The 25,003-nt window shown below is 40.5% G+C and overlaps 2 protein-coding genes across 2 annotated transcripts in view; one reads left to right on the forward strand and one right to left on the reverse strand.

The window, feature by feature from the left end:
- The window catches only part of pde5ab (phosphodiesterase 5A, cGMP-specific, b), a 79,597-nt gene extending 61,778 nt beyond the window's left edge, over window positions 1–17,819 (forward strand). The window contains exons 17-22 of the mRNA XM_008287953.1: window positions 4,052–4,152; window positions 4,865–4,942; window positions 6,201–6,264; window positions 11,008–11,082; window positions 11,853–11,936; window positions 12,064–17,819. Of these exons, the coding sequence (XP_008286175.1) occupies window positions 4,052–4,152; window positions 4,865–4,942; window positions 6,201–6,264; window positions 11,008–11,082; window positions 11,853–11,936; window positions 12,064–12,183 (522 nt within the window). The 3' untranslated portion in view covers window positions 12,184–17,819. The remainder of the gene's footprint in view (window positions 1–4,051; window positions 4,153–4,864; window positions 4,943–6,200; window positions 6,265–11,007; window positions 11,083–11,852; window positions 11,937–12,063) is intronic.
- A 112-nt stretch (window positions 17,820–17,931) lies between these two features.
- Window positions 17,932–21,375, reverse strand: mad2l1 (MAD2 mitotic arrest deficient-like 1 (yeast)). Its single transcript, XM_008287954.1, has 5 exons — window positions 21,215–21,375; window positions 20,167–20,313; window positions 19,531–19,651; window positions 18,515–18,618; window positions 17,932–18,401 (listed from the first exon to the last, which is right to left on the reverse strand). Exons 1-5 carry the CDS (start codon window positions 21,276–21,278, stop codon window positions 18,229–18,231), a joined length of 609 nt encoding a protein of 202 aa, XP_008286176.1. The 5' UTR covers window positions 21,279–21,375; the 3' UTR covers window positions 17,932–18,228.
- Window positions 21,376–25,003: the final 3,628 nt, after the last annotated feature.

The following is a 25,003-nucleotide window of genomic DNA, read 5'->3' on the forward strand; positions in this document are numbered from 1 at the left end:
TTAACATCATCTTTAATCAGGTCAGTATTTATAGCATTCCTCAATTATTCTGATAGCAGAGATGTTTATGTGTTGCCTACCGAGGTATAGTAAGATATGTTCGCTGTAATGATCTGGAAACTAAAGCTGTGCCTCTACTGGTCTGATCGGAGGTTTTCTGCAGGTTGACTTGGCTCCTTTTATAGACACTGGGGTGAAATCTGAAAGTGACCAACTGTGGAATCATTCAGTCAGAATCCTGTTGCATATTTCAGAGTCGCCACCCAGGAGTGTATGTGTGTGTGTGCGCGATTTGACCAGTAACACAGTTCAATGATAAACACCTGTCCAGAAGAGCAGTAACACTGGTTTATATCGAATAATATTGATGTAGCAATTTATACAGACTTGACATGCAAGTAATCCCCTTGTGTATTAGAGAGGTTTGGAGCTGTTGGTGGGTGACACATACGCCGACATGAAGCAGGACGAGTTTCTAGTTCCAGGATATATGTTGCCTGCAACAGTTTAAAGCTTTACCTCTTTCTCTTCAATAAAATGTTCATATCTTGTCCATAAATTCACATAATAATCCAATTTTAATGCATCAATATTATGTTATTTTTACACAAAAAATCCATCCTGTTTACGTCATTTTCAGTCAGTAGCTCAAGTGTTACTGTAAAATGTTTCACAATGAAAAAATGTGTAGTTGAAGTTATTAAGACTGTGTAAAATCCAGTATTTATTAGGTGTTGTGTGTCATTTAGTCAATTCTCTTGTAACAATGACTAAGCCCTTTTGCATACTTTACACATATTAACTTGATTCATGATGAGCTCAGCTTTAATAAACATTTTCAATATCAGCACAGAAATGATGATCATTTTGCAAAATATTGCCTTTAGTGTGTTTATATGACAGAAAAATATTGCTCTGTTTTGCAGTTCTAATGAGCGTTCTTCAGAGTATCATTTGGTTTTAGAGCCGGTTTACAGAATCCCAGACTTTGAGTCATCGACCCTCACAGGCAGCAAAGAAGTTCAAAAAATGATCACAAGTGTCAAACACGTTCGTGATGCATTTTCTGTGGCACGAAGAGCTGTCACTACCACCATTGCTCTCAATGTAATATGAGGAGAACAGAGGGAGCGAAAACATCCGGTGAATCGAATCTTCACGCCCGCATTTTAGCCTCATTCCTCGTTTCACAGTTATGCAAAACATGACATCAGTTGGCCTTTCACAGCTGCATCTGAATCTGTATGCAGCAGCCGAGCTTTTACCAGACAGAAAGCTCCATCTGCACCCTTTTCATTGTGGCTCACAAATAATTTTAAAATCTTTATCAAAGCTCTTCGTTGCGTCCTACAACAGTCAGTATTATTTGTCCACATTGAAGCTCCAGATCACAGGGCGCTACTCCCTTTTCTGGAACTGATTGCCAAAAAACCCCAGCAGAAACCGATAATTTAATAACTGCCTATAAAGTAAGAAAAAAAACACTAATAAAAGTTTTTAATGTAATAGCAATGCCTACAATCCAATAAAAATACTGAGCGCATAATGTAATATAATAAGTGTATCCTCACTAAATCCTTTTAAAGTGCTGGAATTGCTTTGTGCCAGCTCATCTCGACTCATTCCCCCAACTAGTTATAGTTCCCAGTGTAAAAACCAGGACAGTATCCCTCACTGGCTTCCCACCCACCAACAGTCTGGCCTGTTTAAGCTGCAGGCCTTCCCGCCAAAGACTGAACCCAACTGTCAGTGGAAGGTGCACTTTTGGTTTATGTGTTAACAAAAGTGTTTACTCAGTGGAGATTGGAAATAGTTGCACCACAAGTTACTCCTAGGACTTAAAATTCAACTGCTGTTTGCAACAGTTAAGTTGCTAACAAAATGACAAAACTGACTTTGTTATGATGTTTCAGTCTGGCTGAATCGTAAGGGATCAATCCAGCATCGTAGCCGTCTTTAACAAACTGCATTTCCCATAAGCCCACGCACCACTGCAAATTAAACATCACGGCTCAACTGAAAAGTCAAGTCCACGAGCAGGTTTGGGGATCACAGTTAGCTCAGACAAGATGATGTAGGAAAAACCACGCCGCCATTATTGCGAGTTTTCATGGGAGTTGTAGTTTTTTTCTGTGCTCATTTTAAAGTAATGATGTTTTCATTATTTAATTGTAAATCGTGTCGTAAAATGCTATTTCTTGGCAGTATCACATTATTTTTTTTTTTTTTCAGAAAATCCCTTTAAAGAGATACTCAAAGGGAGATTTACTTGATTTATTGAAGCTAATGGAACTGAGACCATCCTGAACATGACATCATGACTTCAGCTCTCCTACTCAGCTAAACTACTGCACAAAAGTGTTGTGGTTTGCACACAGTAGTCAACCTATTATCTGGTTGGCGATTATGCTAGCTTGCAGACCTACAGTTAGTAAGCCAAATGTTGAAAAATCAGCATCAGTGTGACTCTGGCGGACTAGGGCACTTGCGACTACACACGACACAAACCTGCTGGATCCATTTCATTCACAAGGACACGCTGATGTACTTGGTTATACACTTTTTCTGTCAAACCTTCACTCTGAATAATCCACAGAGCAGACTGTCATCTGTCTTTAATCACGATGAAAGTAGTAGAAAGTAGTTTCATTTGAAGAGTGGCTTTTTTGTGAGCACCACAAGTTCAATTTCATTCACTTCAAGGATAAATCTTGGCTTTATTTTTTTTTAACCTGAACCTTTTATCATGTACAGACTAAAAAGTATTTTAAGGAACCTATTCCCACTTATTCAAATGTATAATTGCAAGATAAAAATGTACCGAATTAGAATAACCTTTCAAGTTGCAAACCTTATTTCGATGGGTTGGGTTGACGTAACTAGACTGGTAAATGCGTAAGCTTAATATTGTGAGAAACAGGAACTCAAATTTCTGTGTTCGTTGAATAAAAACAACATTCAAGTGGTAGCAACTTAATAAAATTAGCTTGAGAACTTAATTTTTCTTTTCCTTGAGTTCAGGATTTTAAGTCTCCTCCTCTACCTACTGAATGTAGTCGGTTAAGATTGTGTGTTAGAGGACCTGTAGCTGGAACACATAAAGTCTCATTTGACAAATCTGCTCCGCTACAGGGGGCTTTTTTCATATTCATTAAAATGTGTGTTGTTTATGCAGGTATTGAAATACACAAATTGCAGTTACAAAAGGTTAATTACCAACAATTTTGTTGTTGAATTGATTAATTAAAGCTTCTTAAGAAAGTCAGAAACAAAAAAGACAAAACAAACTTTGTCTAATCATATTTGGCTGGTTGCATCTAATTGCATTAGAAGTTGTCCAAATCATGTCAGCCTGAGTTTGCCAGTACACTCTGCAAAGAACAGTTGCTTGATTGCTGCTATTGACAGGCCATAATGCTCTTGCCCGCCTGCTGCAGTATTCTGGATGTCTCTATCTTATTTATTATGCCTATTCTGCTCATTTTCCAGCTGCTAGCCTACCACTGAACTCTCTGATGGCCCCATAAAATACAGCGACTTACAGCCCGCTCTGATCTTTATGGCCTCAAAACAAACTCTAAATACACTCCAGACTCCACAGCACCACTTAACCCCAGAGCTGCTGGGCACATTATCACAAAGCAAGGACGCCAACTCCCCGTTGCAAACCCTGTCACATGCAGGCTGATAAGCTTTAACGCAGGCACTCACTCTCAACAGAACTCCAAGTGGTGCGGACATAGAGTAATGTCTCAGTACACATGCATATACTCAAGACGTGTGGATCGGATTCAGTTGCATAATTTATTTGCATGTGCTTTGCAGTCTAGAGTTGTCATGGCAACGCCTCGGCGGGCTATCGCTGTGTAAACTGCAGTCAGCACTATCGGTACATAGTATCTGCTCCTCAGAGGGTTGCTATCTCAACCTGTGTCAGCACACACGCAGTGAAACATCCACGTATGAACTCCGTATAAAGTGTAAATCATTGCATAGAATGCAGAGCTATCCCTGCACTCACACAGTTTTCTCCCTGTTTTTCTCTCTCCAGGGAAACCAGATCCTCAGCGGTCTCTCCCTGGACGAGTACAAGGCCACTCTGAAGATGATCGAGAGGGCTATTCTGGCCACCGACCTCGCCCTGTACATGAAGTAGGTACCAAATGTCAGGCCCAGATGGAAATCTGAGCTGGAGAGGAGTAGAGGGGAGGAGAAGATGCTCATAGCATCCGATCAACGCTGCGTCTTTCATCTCAGGAGCACAGAAAACGATCACACCCCCTCCTAACGTCTTCATTACTTTTCCCTTAGATGATTATGCAGGAAGTCTAATCTTCAGTTCAAATACAAGCAGTGTAATGTTTGCACTTTCTTGTTCAAACTTTGTTTTTGTGCAGTCGAAGTCATAAATTGTTCCTTTATAACACAGTTAGCACAGAGGTAATTTACATCTGCAGTCCCAAGGCAGCTCGCAATTATGCAATGATGCACAGCACTGGAAAAGCAAACAGACAGAAGAACTCTCAACGATGCTTGAACAACCCACCTGCCAAGTGCTTTGAATTGTGTGTACTTAGGAGCTCTGGTGGTAAAACACACACCTTAAAAAAAGAGATGAAAATGTTCCATTTTAATGGAAGAAGTCTACATATATAGCTCTTGGTGCGTTTAATTTCTCTTTTTTATCCCCTTTCACGCCCTCTTCTTCACTTCTTTTCATTCATCTGCCTCAGTGATTTCAGCTCTTATCTCGTCCCTCTTGCAGTCTAGACAGTGGGTGGTAAGGGGCTAAGTGGGTTATATATGAGGATAATTACTTGCCTTGTCATTGTACCTGTGTGTGTGTGTGTGTGTGTGTTGTCAGGAGGCGAGGGGAGTTCTTTGAGCTCACCAAGAACAGCCAGTTTGTTTGGGAGGACGAACATCACAGAGACTTACTGAGGTGAATATAAAAATAACACTTGCACCATAATTAACAAGAGGACACACAGAGTTTGACTTCAGAGGAGTAGTTTGACACTTTGGGACACAGTTGGCCTCGCTTAGCATAAACACTGGAAACAGGGGGAAGCAGCTCTGGCTAAAGGTCAAAAAGTAAACCTCGAATATGAGTTGTTGTATGCACTGGAACTCCTTGCATTAGCTGTGGAGCGGGTTGCCAGATACAGGTGGCGACAACAGGTTTAGGTATCTGTGTGGTCTCAGTGGGATCGAGCCTACCACAATCACCACAATCACTGTAACAACTGCAGGTAGACGCATACATTTTCTGCACTTGGCTGCTGTTTGCCAAGAAATAGTTGAGACGCGTAACCACTGCTGCCAACTAGTGTCAATGGAAAGATGCTAAAGCGTGCTCCAAAAGGTCACCTGACCAAACGACTGACAATACACTTCATTTTAAATCTACTTAATTTTAAGAACTGTTTCCACTAAATCTAACAACATGCGATCATGCATTTAGAAATATAACACAGGTAATACAAAAGGAGCCAAAGCAGGAAGGAAAGCTGGAAAAAAAAACTGTATCACTGTGTAAATTAACAGGCTCATCAATATCGTTGCCCCACGACGAGTAGATCTAACTCTATACAGTTGTGTATTACATTAAATCTATGTATTGCTTCGATATATTTCCCTGGTGTTTCAGCCGTATTCTTTCAATTGCAACCCTGATGATGTTAAACAGGGAGTGAGTAAAAGTACGACTAACAACAAGTACACAGATTTAGTGTTTTCATCATGCTCTGTCATCATCACTCTCTTCAGGAGTATGTTTCTGTACAAAGGTGTACAGAACAATGAAATAGATTTGAAATTTCTAACCATGAACACCAAAAAAAAAACCCCACAAATCGCATTGTCCAGGAAAACAGATTGTTCAACACATTAATCTGTTACCTCGATCACAACTACAACCTCCATGTTAACTCTGTAACCCTGGGTGGAATCTTTCATCCTATTCTGTGAAAGATGTAAACAAGCATTACCTAAAATGTAGACATTTTTATAAATTCGTTGTATTATTGCAGCTTTAATTTCCCAGAATTCTTTTCCTACCTATGTAAAGACTCAAGATTCTGTTAGTGATGTTAAACACACAAAACACATTCATACCTAACTTTCAGCACCACAAATCCCCTGTGATTATGCTATGAGGAGCTGTTGTTCACAATGTCACTGTGTGTCTCCCCCCTCAGGTCAATGCTGATGACTGCATGTGACATCTCAGCCATCACGAAGCCCTGGCCAGTGCAAAAAAGGGTAAAAACAAAAAAGCCATCTGTGCTTCTTTATCTGCTCCCTCACTCTGTCCTTGCTTCTGCTTTCTGTAGTTTTTCTCTGTAGGAGACATGACAGAATGCTATTCATCCCTACATACCCTTAAAATGACGTCTACGCTGCAAGATCATCAGTCTCAGTGCAAGAATGAAGCTTTATGAGGTCAATCAGTGGCACATACAGGAGGCAAAGTTTGTAGGAAGAAAAGTATTCATATGTTTCACTCAAGTTAAAGTAAAAGCATCACAGTGTAGAAATACTTCTATAGTACAAGTTCTGCCTTTCATTTCCTACTCAAGCTACTTGCATCAGATAAATCAATGGTTGTATCAAAGGCAGAAGCACTTATTTTGCAGAACCCAGTAGACTGGAGATTTCTTTTCTTTTTTTCTTTTTTTTTTTAATACCGATCCATCAATGGACAAGCAGCATTTCATCGTGATAGCTCCTGAGCTGGAGCTACTTTAATTACAGTTAGCTACTTTAGTCAAGTGGTTCCCAAGCTAGAGGTTGGGTTCTCCGAATGGTCATAAATAAAAAGAAATGAGATGAGAAAACCGGTGGAGGGTGGAGAGCTGGAAAGAAGAGAGCAAACCAGACCTCTTTGTTCAGCTGCTACTTTCACCAAATCTTTTACCAACCGGTCAGAAGGAAAAGGAATGTTTGTACTCATGGTTCTGAATCATTGTACGTTTGACAGCGTTACAGGAATGTCGTGCTTAATACGGCTCTTAAAGCTGCTTACAATTTTATTTTGTTTTTTTGCCAAATAAATTAGATGAGCTGTTTTCAGATGTACTATGATGTTATTAGGTTGTTATAACTAACACATCAGCAAAGAGGTGCCCGTTTACACGTCCAGCAAAGACAGAGTAACATTAGCGTTCATTTTGAGTTGTTTGTACACCTCATAAATGAAACTTTGATAGTCAGACTCCTTTTGGCCATTTTGGTCTCCGGCTATCTAAACTTTTAGCTGCGAGCTTAGCATCTGGGTGCTAATTTTGCCAGTCTGCTGTTTGGTCCCAGGCAGATAATGTACGATGGTTCATCAGATCCTTTTATCTGCAAAGAGTTGCCTAAGACAGGACGCTAAAAGAAGTTTAAAAACCATCACGAAACTGCACCATTGGACGATTCTCCATTGCTTCGACATTACAAGTGAAATGACAAAATGTTGATAAGTGCAGATTTAACTTCAGAACCCCAAGCAGGTTCTAGGAAGGTTTTTTTTCCCCCTCATGTCACTTTTCTACTCCGTGTGGGCTCATTTTTCACTGCAATGTAAAGTGCTGCACCTCTATGGAGACAACACAACCATCGCTAGAAGTAGAGTGATTAAAACGTTGTAATGTTAATAGGAAAAAACATTAAGAAAGAAAGCATGAAAGTTGACTTTTTTTGATAATTTCTTCAACAAAAATTTAACAAACGTGGAAAAACCTCTGCTCTGTGTGAACACTGCCTGCACTTCACTCAAAAAGTCATTGAATTTTTGTTACATGACTGTTATTTATACGTTCTGGTCGTGCCAAAGAGTGCAGAATATTTAGTTTTCTACATGATCTGGTGCAAATGGGTAATTTTAGGCAAAATGAGCCATGTAGACTAAAGTTATTATGATTAAACATCACAATTTTAGGCTTAGATTTGGCTACTTTGAAGACTGAACCACACGTCCACATGATTAGTTCAACATCTAAAGATTTTCCTGCTTTTGTAGCTCCTTACTGTGATAAATGGTGTAAGTTTGGCAGTTTTCTAAAAGTAAAATGTCTCTCGAACCCACCTACGGGTTTGTGAGGTCGAGAGGGTTAAATGTCAGAATCAGTCCTTTGAAGATTAAGTCTTTACCGCCCGACAAAGGGCAGAACGCTGGCTCCAAACAGTTTGATATGTTTCTCTGCAGTCAGTTTTTCACCTTTGAAAACTAACGAGAAAGACTTGCTGTGACACCGATTGTGCACCACGCTTAAAGATTTCTGCATGTAGAGCTTTAGCCTCGTGTCTTTGTTTGTCTTTCATCCTTGATTCTGTCATTTCTCACTCTATTTACCTCTGAACACTCCCTCCTTCTCTCTCTCTCTCTCTCTCTCTCTCTCTCTCTCTCTCTCTCACACACACACATTTGTTTCATCTTTGTCCTCACCCAACTGAGATCTACGTCCTCGCTGTTTCATCTCTCCGGTGACCTTCGTTAGTCTGCACCTTGTTAGGAACCACAAGCACACAGGGAGCTTGAAGCACGCACACATGCTGTGTGTGTGTGTGTGTGTGTGTGTGTGTGTGTGTGTGTGTGTGTGTGTGTGTCTGGGGATGGGTGTGTGTGCACGTTATTTTAAGTTGAGTGCTCATTATTTAAAGCAGCTGGGCCCCTGTCTTCAGATAACACCTGTAATCAACATTCAGGGCAGTAAACATGCACACACATGCAAATCTGTTCTCTTTCTCACACACACACACACACACACACACACACACACACACACACATGCTGGCACCTTATCCAGATCTCATTAAAAAAAACTGTGCCTCTCATCCACCAGAACTTAAGGAAAACTTATTGCATTTTGGTTTCTCCCTCTGCAAAGATACACCTTCTGATTTTGATTCATCAGAGGTTTTGTCTAACTGAATAACTTAATTAACTCAAAGCTATATTTTGGGTAGATTTGGGTAGATTGCTACTCTGGTCGGTCTAATAAAGCCGGCTAATGCATACTGTAGGCACAGTATCAGTAATTTTATATTAACAGTTGATCAGATGGCAACCTGTAATATTAAAGGATGTTATCACCTCACTCTACATTTTAGGAATGTTGTGGCCTGCATTTTAGTGATTTTGCTTCAGTGTAAGGATATTCTTTTCTTGAGGACAGAATTTGCCTTCGTCTTTACAGTGTTTATACTTACATGCTATAGTTTCTACAAATGAACGTGGAGGCATTGGGAGCTGCTCCCAGGTTAAACCAGGCTTTTGGAGGTCCACGATGTTGTTTTTGATTTGTTTTTTTAAGGTTTTGGCTAATCTCTTTTGATTTTCCCACAATGTCAAGCATAGTGGGCGTAAAATACATCCACAGGTACTCCTCCAACTGATTCAAATGACGTCAGCTAAGCCTTGAATGTAAAACAAATTGTGCGTACATAAATTTGTGGCACACTGTAATTGTGATATAATAAACTGAACATATAATAAGGTGTCTCTAAACAACTGTCAAAAAAATACCATGTCATAAATAGAACAGATGTCATCACAGACTTGCCAAAATTGTAATTTTCTTACATGAAATCTGTGGAGCAGTTACGAAAAGAGCTTAAATTATTCCAACCTAAGACTTCAGCTGTACATGGAAGGCCAGTAGTTATATACAGCAAGACTTACTACACAATATGATCCTGTAATGTCTGAACTCGAAAGGCATAAGATGTGAGACAACTTTGGTTCTGTGCTGTGTATCTCTGTGCTGGACATCTCACCATGTCCAAACAATTTGTTAACCCTCTCTCATGTTTTATGGCAACCACAATATGTTCTGTAACAATATAAGACAAAGAGAAGAAAGATAAGACAAAGGACAGACTGTCCTCTTGGTGTGACCCTCAGCAGGGTCCTCAGTCCTTAACTCTTTGATTTTTTTAGGCTTTTTTGAACACAAAACAGTCACACATTGTTTACATTCTCATTTCTGACCACAGGAGTCATAAGAGTTGTAATATCCTGTAATTATTCTTTGACATTCCATTTGACTTGGTCTTGATTTGGACGGCCTTAGATGGCCAAAGAACCAACCAGTGCTTCACCATGCTGGTCATGAATACATAGCCTGAGTGTGTGCAAGCATCCTCCAAGACCAACAGTTTGAAATACCTTCATAAATCCACTGGTAGGTCTTTTATTGCTGTTGTTGGAAGTGCAGTGAAGCTTTCCCTCACCACTGCAGTTGTACGTACTTGGAACTCGCTGCGCTGTGTGGACATAAAGACTTTTATTGTTTTGACTGATAGGAGGTTAAGTAAATAAAGACAAAATTACTTAGGCTCACTGGTTCATGCGTGCTGTTGGTTTTAGTCAGCTATAATAAGCTCTCTCTGGCTGAGTCCCCCTCCCCTGCAGCTCCACAGTACTGAGGCTTGATTACCGACTCAATCAAGAGCTGCAGATGGCTTCAACACACACAGAGTGATACTAACTGGAGCCCGAGGCTGCGGTCAGATCTCATTTACCTCTCTGTAAACAGACGGAGACCATTAACTTAGTGTGTCTCTTTTGGCAGACTTCTTGTTGTTTCTACCGTTTGTTTTTAGAGGCTTTCCTTTTTCCCTTCCAGCCGTCACATATGCCGCCTTAGCGTGTATTCTCAGTCGATCTTGTTTTCTCCAAGTTATCTCCTCCGTATTTAAGTTTGACAATGTTGACTCTGGCGGCAGGAATAGCATTTTGTCGTCTCTGTAGTGGGATTTTCCAGCCATCTCCACAAAATCTGCCTCCCAGGATGTTCATTAACATGCTTCCACTGAAATTTTAAGCTGCCTCAAATATGCCAGAGGGTTTCTAAGAGTTTCGACGATCGAGTGTGTCCAAGCCAAAGTGAAGATATGATAGTGATGACAGAGAAAATAGTGAAAGCGGACTTTGAAATATTTTTTTCTGTCTTTTATAGTCACAGAGCATTTTGGTGAAAGATTCAACATAAACTTATTTGCCTGTTCTCTCTGGTGCAGATTGCGGAGCTGGTGGCCACTGAGTTCTTTGAACAGGGGGATAAGGAGAGGCGAGAGCTGAACATTGAGCCTATTGTAAGTACTGTGTAACACTCTGGGTGTTATTCTGCTTGATATAAGATGTATCCTCCTCTAAGAATGACAATGTACACTGTGGTGTTCCTCAGGGACCCGTTTTGGGTTTTCTAGTTTTTAATCTTAATATGTCTTCCTTTAAAATCAAGTGATACTGCAACTCATTCAAGAGTGACACTGAACATATTCAACCATATGTTTTTACATTTTCTTATGACTGCTGGGGTGTTAATTACAAAATAATAACATGTTTTGAGACTCAATACGTAGGTGTTTATTATTGGTTCTTTAGTCAGAATTGAGACATTTTCACTTATTCTAACCTTTTCTTAAAACAACCAAACAACTGAAAACAAATAATTTTTGACTCTAAATGAAGAACTTAATTATATATTAACAACCTTTTAATATTCCTTTAAGGCCCTCCTCCTGAAGGACTGGTCAGCTGGCCAATGAAAGTGTTCCCAGATTTGTCAGTATAGGCAGAGACAGTCCTAGGAAAGGCAGCTCCAGTGAAAAAATGATGCAGACATAGTTTTAGGTTTGCAGACTTGTTACATGTACAAACAATGCTAAAACACACTGAAAGAACAAAAAAAGGACAATATGGGTCATGAATTGGTGATCCCTGAGAACCATTTAGAGACTTGAAAAGTAGCTGTTAGAAGCTACTGCCCTGCTCCTTTAAACTGCCTGCCACCAGAACTTCATATAATCTGTAAGCATTTGTCTGATGCAGTTCATATATTTTGTTTTTCTTTTCTAATTAGGACCTGATGAATCGTGAGAAAAGAGATAAGATACCCAGCATGCAGGTGTCCTTCATTGATGCCATCTGCATTCAGTTATATGAGGTAATTCAGGCGCTGCTGTTTCTATCTCTGCAAACCAGTTTACCTGATGAATACCTGGAAAAGTCATCCTGCATTCAGTTTGTTGTCATATTTTCTACTTACTGAAATGTGTTTGTCAATGTCACAGACTTTGGCAGGCATGTCAGAGTACTGCTCCCCATTGCTGGAGGGATGTCAGAAAAACCGGCAGCATTGGAAGCGATTGGCTGAGGAGTGCGAGAAGGGGCTGGTCAACGGCTTGGTGTGATCTGGATGCCAGTTTGGGTTTCAACACAAATTCCCAGGGTTCTCCCTGTTCAACCTGGTCTCACAAAGTTTCATGAACTTAGCATGATATCTAGAGCAGACAAATAACATGCTGTGACAAAGAATATTACTTTCCCTACACCGAAAAGATTGTGGTGTAAAAAAAAATTTGGTCTGACAGTGAAATGGCAAGTACACTTGCCTTCAGGTTTAGCAGTCTTGAACCAGGGTCAGGTCATAGTCAGTTTCATAGGTTTGTCCATCTTTCCTATCTGTAATAATAACGTACTCGGCTAGCAAGTTCATTGCTCGGATCTGGGAATGTGGCCATGCTATCAGTCACACAGAATGCTAACATAAGCATGCTAAAAGGTTCGCAAGGACAATAGTGACATGTTTGGGATCAAATAAGGAGGTATTATCAGTGTCACTCCCAAATTCTTGCATAGCATCTGCTTTATCAGGACTGCACATTGGTGGCGTCACATTTGAACAAAGCTGGTGTCGTCACAGTTGCTCCTTTCAGGTGACGGGAAGTTTGCCTTGTAACAAGTGCTTAATTTTTCTTAATTTATCTTTTCCTAAATCTAAATTGGTTTCGATGCCTAAACTTAACCACACAGTAAGTGAAAACATTACTTCAGTCACAAAATCAATCGATATTAAGGGAAAAAATAATGATCCATGGGTCAAATATTGACTCTAGTGGCACCAATGTCAACGGACACCTTATCTCTCAGACGCCAGTCGCTTTGACAAAACAACAGTATTTGAAGGCTGAAAAATTAAAACCAGCTGGTATTCTATGACGTTCCCCAACTTCTCAATCCTATTTTAGCATGTTAGCGTGATAGCATTTGCCAATTAGCAGTAAACACAAATCACAGCGGAGGATGATGGGAGTGCCATTCGTTTTGTGAGCATTTAGTCAGTAGGCCGCTTCCCTCTGCAGGAAATCAGAGCAGGTGGTGCAATGGCTGACAGCAACAGCCTCGTAATCAGCCCTTTCAGCCTTTCTGTTTCTATCACGGTGTTGAATCCAACCACTTCTACTGTGACATTAACTCCATATGTGCCAAACAAAGATAAATCGTAGCTACTGGACTTTACTCTAGTTCAATAAATATGTAGAACAATGGAGGGTTAATGTTGGGCCTGAATGATGAATTTTACATTTTTGATGGTGATGTCAGGGCGATGGAGACTGCTACTGAACAAGGACATTAAGAGGGCAGACAAATGGTGCTTGTTGGCTTTCCAAATTTAACCAATCAGCATTTGTCTTCTCGGAGTTTAATCGCTCAACATCATAACCCGCAAAGCAGTTTTTAGGGTCACTTAGAAGTAGGTACTTTTTCTTTCCTAAAAGTGGCCCTGAAAGAGGTTCTACAGGAGCGTTCCCTTCAGTTGGAACATGCTCAAGACCGCATGAAAAGGCCAATTAGTAGGCTGTTCCAGTAAACGTTCACGCCACCTCCCACCTGCCCGAGTTCCTGCAGACATGTTAGCATACTTTGTTGTAGCAATTTTGCCATCTTCCCAGGTCGCAGTGGTTTTAGCGAGTACGTAGCACAACAGATATGAAAAAATGGCTAAAACTGTGAAACTAAACCCAAGTTGGAATACCTGCCAAAATAACAACTTCAACAAATTTGTTCGTTAGCTTGATTTAACCGTTAACTAGCTCCCACAACAAACAGGAGGAAGTAACGTGTCGTGTCCACAACATGGCATCATCGTTTCTGGGGTCATGCTCTTTTCGTTAAAGTTTGCAAGACCTGTCTTCCTGTCGTCACTATTCCGTACGTCACTCACCAGAGGTAATAACAGAGTCAGCACTAAGCTATATTTATTAGCATAGCCATTTTTATTTTTGCACAGAGTGGCTTTTATCTTGAAGTCTCACCTACGCTATCCATCACAGGTAGTGAAGTTTAGGGGAACACTGGATGGTTGGACACAGATCCGTAGAGATCAGCACCGTTCCAGTGGGCTCAAGATACTGTACTTGCTATATACTTTACATAGTGTCACAACAATCTGATAAGCTTGTTAAATGTCTTTGTTCACAGCACACACACACTACATGGGTTTGAATCTTTCGAACATATTTTTTTTTTTGTCACTCATTGTCTTAACTATTGCATATTTATTTTTTGTTTTATATATTTATTAGAGTATCTATATTGTAAGGTCATCCTTTTGTCAAGAGCACACGATTCTTTATATAATGAAATGTAGTTTTCATACTCAAAAAGAAAAAAAAATCCCATCTCTGCTTTTTTGAAGGACCTTTCTTAGGGAAAACTCTTTCAGATGACATTTGGAAATGTACTGTATTGTGTTATCTGAAAATCAGATTTATTATTTTTTTCTCAAAAATGTAAAAGAGCCAAAGACTAGACCTGAAATTTCAAAGGGAAATAGGTCTAGATGTTTCCACTGCCTTGTTGTAATAAAATAGGACCAATTCACGATTAAAAGAAAGAACCTATTTTTATTCATCATCCACATCTCTCTGCATCCATTAATGCCTTTTTTTCTCAACAAAAGGCTGTTTTTACATCCCAGTTTTTATAAAGTGAGTGATGGGGGAGTGTTTCTGTTAAGTCGCGGGCAGCCTGACCCCACAGTGTTGACATTTACTATTTTGATGTCATAACAACAGACCATGAAGTACGTTTAGCTCAAAACCAACCAACAACATGTAATCGAGGGTGTCATCTGGCTCCGATACATTCTGTGCTATCACACATAATTGCTATTTGTGTAAATCGCCGATGGTTAAATATACATGACTTAAATTTATCTTTTATCCACCATCAAGCTAGTTGGAATGAAAAAGATTGGCTCAGAAGATTCTTCAGCCACATTCAGAGTGTCGGATTGTGCTAAAAAGCCCCCTCCATATAAAATAACTCAGAATGTATCCAAGCAAATGTGCTGACAAGTTGTTCATATCACACTCAAACAGCAAAAAGGGTTCGCACATCAGAATCGACTCATACTTCCAGTCATTCTTCAGCATGCAGTTCAGTTTCAGATTTGGGTACACAAATAAACACGTCAGTCGACTTATTACCAACAGTGACTGACTGTACCGAGGTGTCCTTAGATCTGCCTATCAGATAATCCACTTTCCTGCATTTAGTCCTGCAAGTTTAACCACCAAAAAAGCTCCCATGTGTTCTAATTAATGTGGGCTTTTTCTGGCAATTCCAAAGAAAACATTACTAACAACAACAACAGCAAAAAAAAAGAAAGAACAAGCAACAAACCTGTAAATCCATTTCCTATAAAGGTTCCCCTTTAGATTCACTGGATGTGGACTGTACTTAGAAGTCTGCTATTTCCACCACACATTTTCCCATTTTGCAATCTGCTTGTACTGTTTTTTTTTTTTTAATTGCCTTCAGAAAACAACAACCTCCGAGCAGCAACATACACACAAGTTTTGCCAAAGATTTAGATCATGCAATAAGGCAGTAGGGGTCGAGCTTTTATTGGCCTGACTGATTATCAGATCCGATAGTCAGCATTTTTTCAGACTTATGTGCTTTTTTAAAAAATTGATTCAATGTAAAAATGCCCTAAAAAAGATGTATATCATATGGCCTCTCTATAGCAGTCCTACTTGTTTTTTTCCCCCCCATGAATTACTTGTTATAATGTGCAAATGTTTCACCAAAACCGTTCCCTTCAGCACTATTTTGCTGGGGCACCATCACTCCATCCTGGGCTAAGCACCACCCAAGATGACTTTGATTAGAAATATGCACTGGACAGAGCTTTTTTTTACCCCAAATGCTGAATAATAATGGATGCAGTCAGACCATTCAACAGGAGATACTCACTACTCCTTAGTCAATACTGTTTCTGAAGTGTTGAACAAAGGTTAACATTTTTGCCTATCCAAAAATTGCAATTGTACAAAAAACAAAACAAAAAATGAAGCGTTTCTTTGCATAAATGAATATCAAATTTATGGATTAGTGGACTTTACACCAAAAACGTCGCTGTGACCACCAGGGCGTCAACAAAAACACTGATGGCGACCTCACACAACTTGTACTAGTTTGTAGTTAGTACTAGTTAGTACAGCACAGACAGAGGAGGGGGAATAGTCACTCTGGCTGCAAGTAGAACAAATTCAAACTAAGACAGCTCTTTTTAGGATAGTAACTGTATATGTACCGGTACTAACCCTCCTTCCGAAGAGGATTAGCAAGGACTAAATCAAAGCAGCTATCTGTTGTGGGTGTGTGAACCCTGTTTGTGCTTTGAGTGTGGTTTCACTACAACCAAGAGTCAGCACATGTAGCTGCCGTCCACTGCTAAAAACCCGACAGTCTTATGCGGCTCCGTAGCAGCAGTTCCCAACCCAGGAGTTGAATATCTGAGAGGTCACTACCACCAGCAGATTAAAGGCCTCCAAAAGAAAAACCTGTTACATAAGTCTGTCGTTTTTTTGCCTTTTCCCTTTCGCCTCGGGAAATACAGGCCTCTACAAATCATTCAAATGAAACTGTCAGAGAAGGAACAATCACTCCTGCTGCTGCAGTACGACTGCATGGGTATAGTTAAAAATGCTTGGAACACCATTGTGGGTGCAAGCTTTTTGTACATTTACAAAAATATTCTTTTGCTTTGGGGGATACTTTTTCATCAGAATCCTGTTTAACAAAAGAAGCATAAGGTTGCAAATTGTAACTGTTTTTGTGCTCTTGGAACATAAACTTGTGAAATGAGCAGGACCAAGATAACCCAGAAGGTCAACTTTTGGGTACTTGAGACCAAATATCACAGTTCGATTCGCATTCGATGACCTGTGATGAGGAGTCACAACCAAAAAAGGTTGGGAACCACTGCCAAATAGAACAGTAAACTAGCTGCATTTGTCCTACAGACACCTACAAATGAGGTGATCTGCAGTCAGTCTACTTGGTGGTAAACAGCAAGGGGCTTCTGCTGGTTAATGATAAGTCACCATAGCTGATGAGGGAATTTTCCACTTAGACCTCCTGCTTTAAAACACACTTCCAGATTTTTATTTTTTTTTTGTTATCATGTATGGAGTGAAAGTTTCAGACAATAAAGATGTCGGTCGTTTACTTCTGCCATCATTCAGATCACTTTACGCTGTTTGACAAAGCTGTAGTGCTCAGTACGCACACTAACAGGTGCCCCCCTAGGTGCATTCTAGTAACAGCAACAAACGGGCTCGACGACCTCGTCGAAAAAAGCACTTTTGTAGACGCACATGCTCACAAAGCTCATTTGTATCCGTGGTTGTGTTTTGTACTTTGAATAAGTCTCCAGGACTGTAATACATGTGCCTGTAGCCTAACCTCTGTGCTTCTTTCAGAAACAACTATTATTTCCTCACTGCTTGGGTCTCAGAGAATCTTTGGTTTCCTGCATGTACATAGGAGGGCATTACACCAGAGAGAGAGAGACAGATGTTTGTTTTTTTTAAAGATAAGAGATATGTGGGTGTCTCCTGCAGGTGACATAATGTAATATGCTGATACGGTACCGTTATGAAGGAGGTGTTCTACATCTGCAACTGTCGACACCACTGAACACTGTGAGCCAAGTAAATGGTATGTCCCATTAAAGAATAATGCTTATTTTCTATGTCTTCAGTGTGTTGTTCTGTACTTTTGCCATGTGTGCTACAACAGTCCCACTGAAATTGTGTTACACTGCCACCTTCTGGTCAAAAGCAATAAAACCCACAACAACAAACTTAAGGGAAAAAGCAAAAGATATTTATTTATGACATTTTTCTTTTAAAAAGTTGAACATATAAACCACTATCTTCTAAGACAGGTTGACAACTAGAGAGAAAGTGGAGCGAATAAAGAAAAGAATAGATAAATGCTGCTTATGAGAAATATTTACATCAGTGTGGACAGAGCAGACTGTCTCCTTCTCAGACAGACAAATAACACAAAGGAAAGGAAATGGGCCCTTGGTGTAAAATCTACTGGTTTCTAGAAGGGGTCAGTGGCTGGTGCTATGTACAGCTCAGGGGTTTGCTGGTTTAAACCGAGTCGGTCCTCTTGTACGCCACCATGCTGTTCACCTTGTGGATGGAGGTGGTGAAGGAGCGTAAACGCACCTCCTCCGATTGGTCGATAATCTGCGGCCCGGACTCTTCCCACTTTTCTGGGATCTCCAGGTCTTTGTCTGTGTAGACGAGGAGGTCAAAGGCACCTGGAGTAAAGGGAGCAAAGAGGTCAACATAATTAACTTCACCAATCCAGAAGTGACACACACACTTTAGCTTGTTGTAACAAAAGGAACTGAAAAATAGCACGGTTACTCACATGGTGTCTCCAACAGCGGCAAGAAAGTCACTGTGGCCGTCACCTGTCTGATCACAGAGCGGATCTCATCCTGGATGGTCTTGATGGACTTCTCTCTGGGAGCACTGGGTAACACAGGAGAACTCAGTTAGCACACATGATCTAATAGTCACTATGTAACTCAGCTGACATGCATGATCAACAAACTAGGGCAATCTGCCGGAGTACAAAGTCCAAGCATGTTTTGTTCTGATCAGCTGCCTGCATCTAAGCGGCTCTTCAAATGTCAACAAAAAAAACAGGTCTTGTTACAACCATTGGTTCAAATTTTCACCCATAACCTAAAAAAAATGACTTTAGCTACAAGTCTAACAGCCAAACACTTTTTAACTAGACTGTTCTCTAGTTTTCTTGCCATTAAGTCCCATGGAAAAAAAAAAGAGAGAAAAAAAAAATCAACCATGTATTTAATTTCATTTTAACTAAACAGGCTCAGTAATCTCCTTAAACAGCTGGTCAACAAATCACATTAGTCAAATTCAATTTTCACCAGCTGACTTAAAACATTTTATACTAAATGTGGCAGCAAATTGTCATGCTGAGTCATGTCAGCGTGGAGTATAATCTCAGGGGAAGGTTTCCAACACCTTGTGGAATCTGTAACAAAAAGAACGGAGGCTGTTTGACAGCAAACGGAGGCCCAATTTAGAGCTGTAGTATGCTGCTCCTAGTAAAATGCTCACTGTGTGTGTGGGACGGAAGCCTCAGAGTACTTGTTACTGAGATACATTCAGTGTTTTTGGCACATTGGGAGAAATATCAGCACACTTAAACTGACAGTATGTGTGACACCAGTATGATATGTAACCTGCAGGAATCTGATTGGAATGCAACTCAACCGACAAAGTCCCAGCATGTGGTGGATCCAAGGAATCTTCAAATGTTAGAAAATCATTCACTTAGACTGATGAGTACAGCACTTTTTCTGTTCAGCTGCTTTAATCAAACAGGTTCCCAGGACCAGTAGAGAAACTGACCTGCTCTCCTTAGCTGACTTGTCGCACTCGATGTCAAACTGCCATCTCTCCAGCACCTCGTTGGTTTCCAGACACGTGATCACCAGCACCAGCTTCTGCACTGTGCACTCAAACAGCCACTCTGCAACACAGAACAAGCCGATTATTTTGGGTTTTAGACTGTTTGTTAGAAAAAAAACAACAACTATGAAGCCATCGTGATGGGCAGTTAAAATTATAAAGGACGGTTTCTGCCATTTTTGGACAATTTTAGAATATTTTTTAGCAGATTAGCTAGTAAAATAAAATATTTGTAGTTACACCATGACTAATCCAAACCCAACAGGTATTCTGGCATATTAAAAACACTATATGACAAGCAAACAAGGTGAATGCACAGGATTATTCTAGCTACAACAACTGCTAGTATTTGATGATGCTCTTAAATTTCCCATCATGCTATCTCTAGTCACACACAGGTGAATAATTCCAATCCCAACAGTCTTTTAAAAGGATATTTGAAGAGGTTTCAGGGCACCCCAGCAAGCAAGCAAATTTCCTCAATATATTTTACATAATGTCAGCTCCAAATGCAAATCTGCTGAAGTTTTAAGGAGGCTTGAACACAGGAAGGAAGGAGCTCATTACTGAGGCTACCTTTGAGCTGAGACACCACATTGGTCAGGTAGTTCTTCAGCTTGGGATCAGTGGTGAGTTGCAGGCTCATGTCATAATGGGTGACTCTGGTGAAGGTTTCCGGAGGATAGATCCCCCGCTGGTACAGGATGCTGTTGATGCCAAAGGCTGTGGAGGTAAGAGAGAGAATCAAATCGTTTTAGGTAAGATGGAAATTCAGTAAAAATCAAAGAGAGGCTTCAACAGAAATCAAGGAAAGAGATGCAGAAAAATATCATAAAGCTATAAACACATCTAACTGGACTACAGCCAACTAAGTGGTAAAGTATGCCTGAGAATGACCAAAAACACTGTGTAAGTGTTGGAACATAAAATATATTCTTATATGTCTAAAACTAATTTGATTACTTTGTATGTGCAGAATATGGACATTCTGTGGTTCAATTAAAAAAAGTGTACATAAATAAGCAGTTAAACATTTAAACAAGCCCCTGTCTTTCTGTTGTCAAGTATACTATTTTGAGTATAAAGTGTGGGTTAGCCTAGCTTTGACGTTCAGCAAACAAGCTAACGGTAAGCGACCAAACCTCGCTCATAAACTATGTAGAAATGCTGCAGGGCTAACTGGCAAAAAGAAACAGTTCTTTCACTATGACCGATATCTTTCCTGAAACACTTCGGCCTTCTGTTGAATTCGGCAAACATATATTACATGAAACAGTATCAAACATAATATAATTTAACTCAATTTCTTATGTTGTTACGCTCGATTTCACCGGCAGCGCAGTCCGTGGTGGGCGGTGCACTCCATCGTGACCACGCTTCAACGCAAAAGTAAGTTTTGCGAGAACAAACACAATTTAAAAGGTCGTTTGCTCAAACCAACAGCCGAGCTTAAGCCCTCCCTTCGACCGAATACGTTATTTTCAGATATGACTGCGGAGCTCCGCTTGTCGTGCTGGATGTACCAAAGCTACACTACACAGGCCCAGTAGCATGTTAGCTCTGCATGTGTGTCAAAGGTGTTCAAAACGTTCTCCTGAACGAAGAAATATATACGAATACTTACAGAAAAACTCGGCCACGAGCTCCGCGCTTCCCTTGAGAGTGATTCCTTTTAGAGTACTTGTCATTTTTAATCCCTTTTGGTTAAATTCTTAACAATGAACCTTTGTTGTCTGTTTTTTCTCGGTCGGCTTCAACTACCCGCCGTCCAGTTTGAAATTTGTCAGCTTTCAAGTCTTGCGCATGCGTGGATTTTTTCGTCTCACTCTTGATGACGTGTGACGTTGCGCTTACTATTTTTTGACGCTAGAGGGCAGTGCGTAATAACTCAGCGACATGTTTTGTCTCAGTCGTTCAGTGTGAATGCTCTGTTTTTATCTCGTCATTGACTCTAAACTAATTTGGCACTCTCACTTCTCCATACTAAACGGTTGTAAAGCTACAAAATTTCTAAAAACTCTGTATAAACGGTTCAGGCAGTAGCTACAGTTACATTTATGTTTTTTTAAATAAGTTTTCAAGCCTATTAAAATATCTTTCTGTAAGCATTAGTGGCATTGCGAGCCAGTTTGAGGGCCACTCCTGCAACCAAACCAGCACCAGGAGCCACCTGTTAGCAATCACCATCAACCACCACAACCAGGAATAAACAGCTTCTGATGCAGGATGTGTAAGTTTTTGTTTAAATAAACCACCCTACTATCATCTTTTGTACCTACCATTTGGAAAATACTTAAAAATGTTGCTAGCTAATGTTACCTTCACATGGCTAGCTTAGCATTAGCAGTATGTTCAATTGTGTCACTTAGTGTGTCAGCTAATATTCATGTCGTCTGTTCAAAATATGTTTAAAAATAGAAAGCGCAAACTAAATGCAAAACAAAAGTTTATGTGCAGAACATGTACAGACTGTTTACATTCACCGTGAACAGCATAAACAGCAAAAAATTCTTTGAGACAACTCTGGTGTAATGTTGCATGGCCATTGTTCAGCTGGGTGCTGTGGTCTGGTCTAAGTTAGATGTTCTGCAGAATTTAAAACTTTTAAACAGCGTCAGAGAAATTTACAGATACCTTTCTGGGTCATTTTTTTGCGGGGGCTCTGGATTGTGCACACGGTTCAATTCATTAGGAACATTACTATTTACATGGAGGATTTTGTTGATCAAAACAAGGAAATTATAGCGCTCAAGCAGCAAGACATGGATTTATGATGGAACTACAAATGCCTGTGGACAGACCTTTAAACAGAAGAAGACATAAAATAAGTAGAGACAAGTTTTGTTGTTTTCATTGTGCCTTTGTTTTGAGTCTGTTTGTGTACACGTTGTGTCTTTTTAGTCTCGTCCATCCCTTGTCCCCTTTGCCTGTGTCCTGTAGGCTGCCTCACTCATCCTCCCATACCTGCAACACAAGACAAAGGTAAGAACAAAATACAACAAAAGCCAAACGATATACAATAAATTAACAAACACAATTGAATAAAAGTCAGATTAAAGTTGGAAATTGATCCTACAAGCTGAATGATACATTAATGTGTCAATAGACATTGAGGTGATCATGCCTATCGTATAAGAGTTTGAGTTTGTATAATTTTAAAGTATATTTGAACAATAATCAGATTTCTTGGTACAATAAAAGTTTAAACCCACGCTGCACGGGGAGAACATGCAAACTCCACACAGAAAGTTCCCAGGTGCCCCCAACAACAGTGCTACCAACTGCGCCACCTTGCAGCCCTCACAAATTCTAAACATTACATATAACCTTCTTGCACAAGTGTACAATAATAGGTTGTTTGTTAATTGTGGTATGGGCTGCAAGATAAAGCAGTATATTTCTAACCTTCCTTATTACTGCTGCCTTGACCACTTACTTTTTTCAGCTCACTATTGGCTATTTCAATATGGCTACTGCACCTATGAGGCATAACATTACAAATAATGTCAGAAAAGGCACCATGAGTTGGTTTAGTCCATCCAAACCTAATGTCAGAACAATTTAACAGAACACATTTTTTGCTAGAGACAAGGTAAAACATATTGAACAGGAGTCAGGAATTGTTGGAGCCACTGTCGATTGCACTGCACTCAGAGAAACTTACAGAAAGGATTCAACCTCATGCTGTGAGCTCTGCCACTTGATTCAACCTGCTAAAGTCAGTGATAGTGTGGCTCTACACTGTCATCACTGCGTCCATCCTCCTGTCCTCCACCACCATCTGGTACTCTTCTGCCACTGCCAAGTGAAAAGGGCCAACTGCTGTTGTCAGACAATCTGCCATCCATCCAGCACCTGCACGCCTCCAGGACCCTGAGGTCAGCAAGAAACACTGAAATTGACGTTTCCCACCACAGACATAAACCTTTTTCAAACAAGGAAAGGCTGCGGTCTGTCAAGAACACTTTCTTTCCAACTGCAGCTGGTCTCATCAGCAAGGCCCCCACTGACACGGAATCCTCCCCATGGATACTACACATCTACACATCTGTGGTCGCTTCACGTCGAACTTGCATGTTACGTTTACTCTTGTTTTGGAGCGATTACTGCACCTTGCACATAGTGAAGAGTTGTAATTGAAGTAGTCGCCATTGGAGGCTTTGATTTGTAGCGAGAAGCTTTCCATCTATGGTACCAAAACACAGTAGGAAGTTCTAAATTCTCCAGAAATCCTGTGCTATGTCCACTCACCTCAGGAATAAGGCCATTGTTTTCCACATTACGTTTCCACAAGACTGGTGGGACTGTTGGCATGCCAACTGCGCATATGGAAATGGGGCTCAAAATAAACACTGGTTTTGGGGGGAAAGTATGTGCGAGGATATTCTTTGTCATCTGCACCTTCATAATTCATCATTAAACAAGCTTAATTAAAGCAGTTGCGGTGAGACTTTGGAGGTACTTTGACTTGTACATTCTTTCCCCCCGATGGTGAACAAACAGTGGAAAAGGAGGAATTCTCCAGAAATCCTGTTCTGCGTCGGCCCACTGCGCTCAACACCTCAGGAATGATCACTCTGACATGATGCTACACCCAAATCTGTAACTACTCCTTGTAAAAAGTGCAAAGTCACCGCCTTTCGAAAACATCAAGAGAGCTGTATTTCTGTGTTTAATGCAAAGGGCAACGACTGTATGGATAGCAGACCGACTTGTCGCTACAGTGGTGTGAACGGAACCGCATGTGTCGCCTTTCAAAGTCGTCACCAGTCAGTGCACGGGAATGCGGAAACCATGAATCGGCCTATAAACACATGAAATGGGCCCTCTACAGAGAGCACGTCCCGTCCTTCCACAAATTAGCTGTTCCGATCACCTGCAGATATATTGCCGCAATTTTCAGTGGAAACCCCGCCGCTTCCCTGCCAGCTGAAGGAAGTGATGAGTGTATAAACCCACAGCAGTGAGCTCATCATACAGAATATATTTCATAGCCTGACAGGTCCTTTTTTCCCTACCGCAGGCATGTTGCCATTAATCACACGACTCTCCAACAGGCTCCGTGAACGCTCCACTGCTCTGTGACACAATCTGGCAACTTTCAGGCCTCATGTCAGGTTAAGTGAGAGAAACTCGGCCCACCAACTCTTCCATAACAGGAGTTCCAGAAACACAAATCCAATTCAGACAAAGAAAATTGGGAAAATGAAATGGCACGATATGACACCGGAGGGGACAACAAATCCGATTCTTTTAGTTTTCATTCCTGTATCGCACTTTTATTAACATGACATTAATCTACGCAGTGGGAGATGACAAGATGAGTAACGAATGCCTGCTTTGAATTACACAGGCTGCAATTATCATAATTAGCCAGACACAGAGGCAGTAAATGTACTGACGTGCAAACAAT

The sequence above is a fragment of the Stegastes partitus genome, unplaced genomic scaffold (genome assembly GCF_000690725.1).
Source record: "Stegastes partitus isolate 25-593 unplaced genomic scaffold, Stegastes_partitus-1.0.2 Scaffold529, whole genome shotgun sequence".
Lineage (NCBI taxonomy): Eukaryota > Metazoa > Chordata > Actinopteri > Pomacentridae > Stegastes > Stegastes partitus.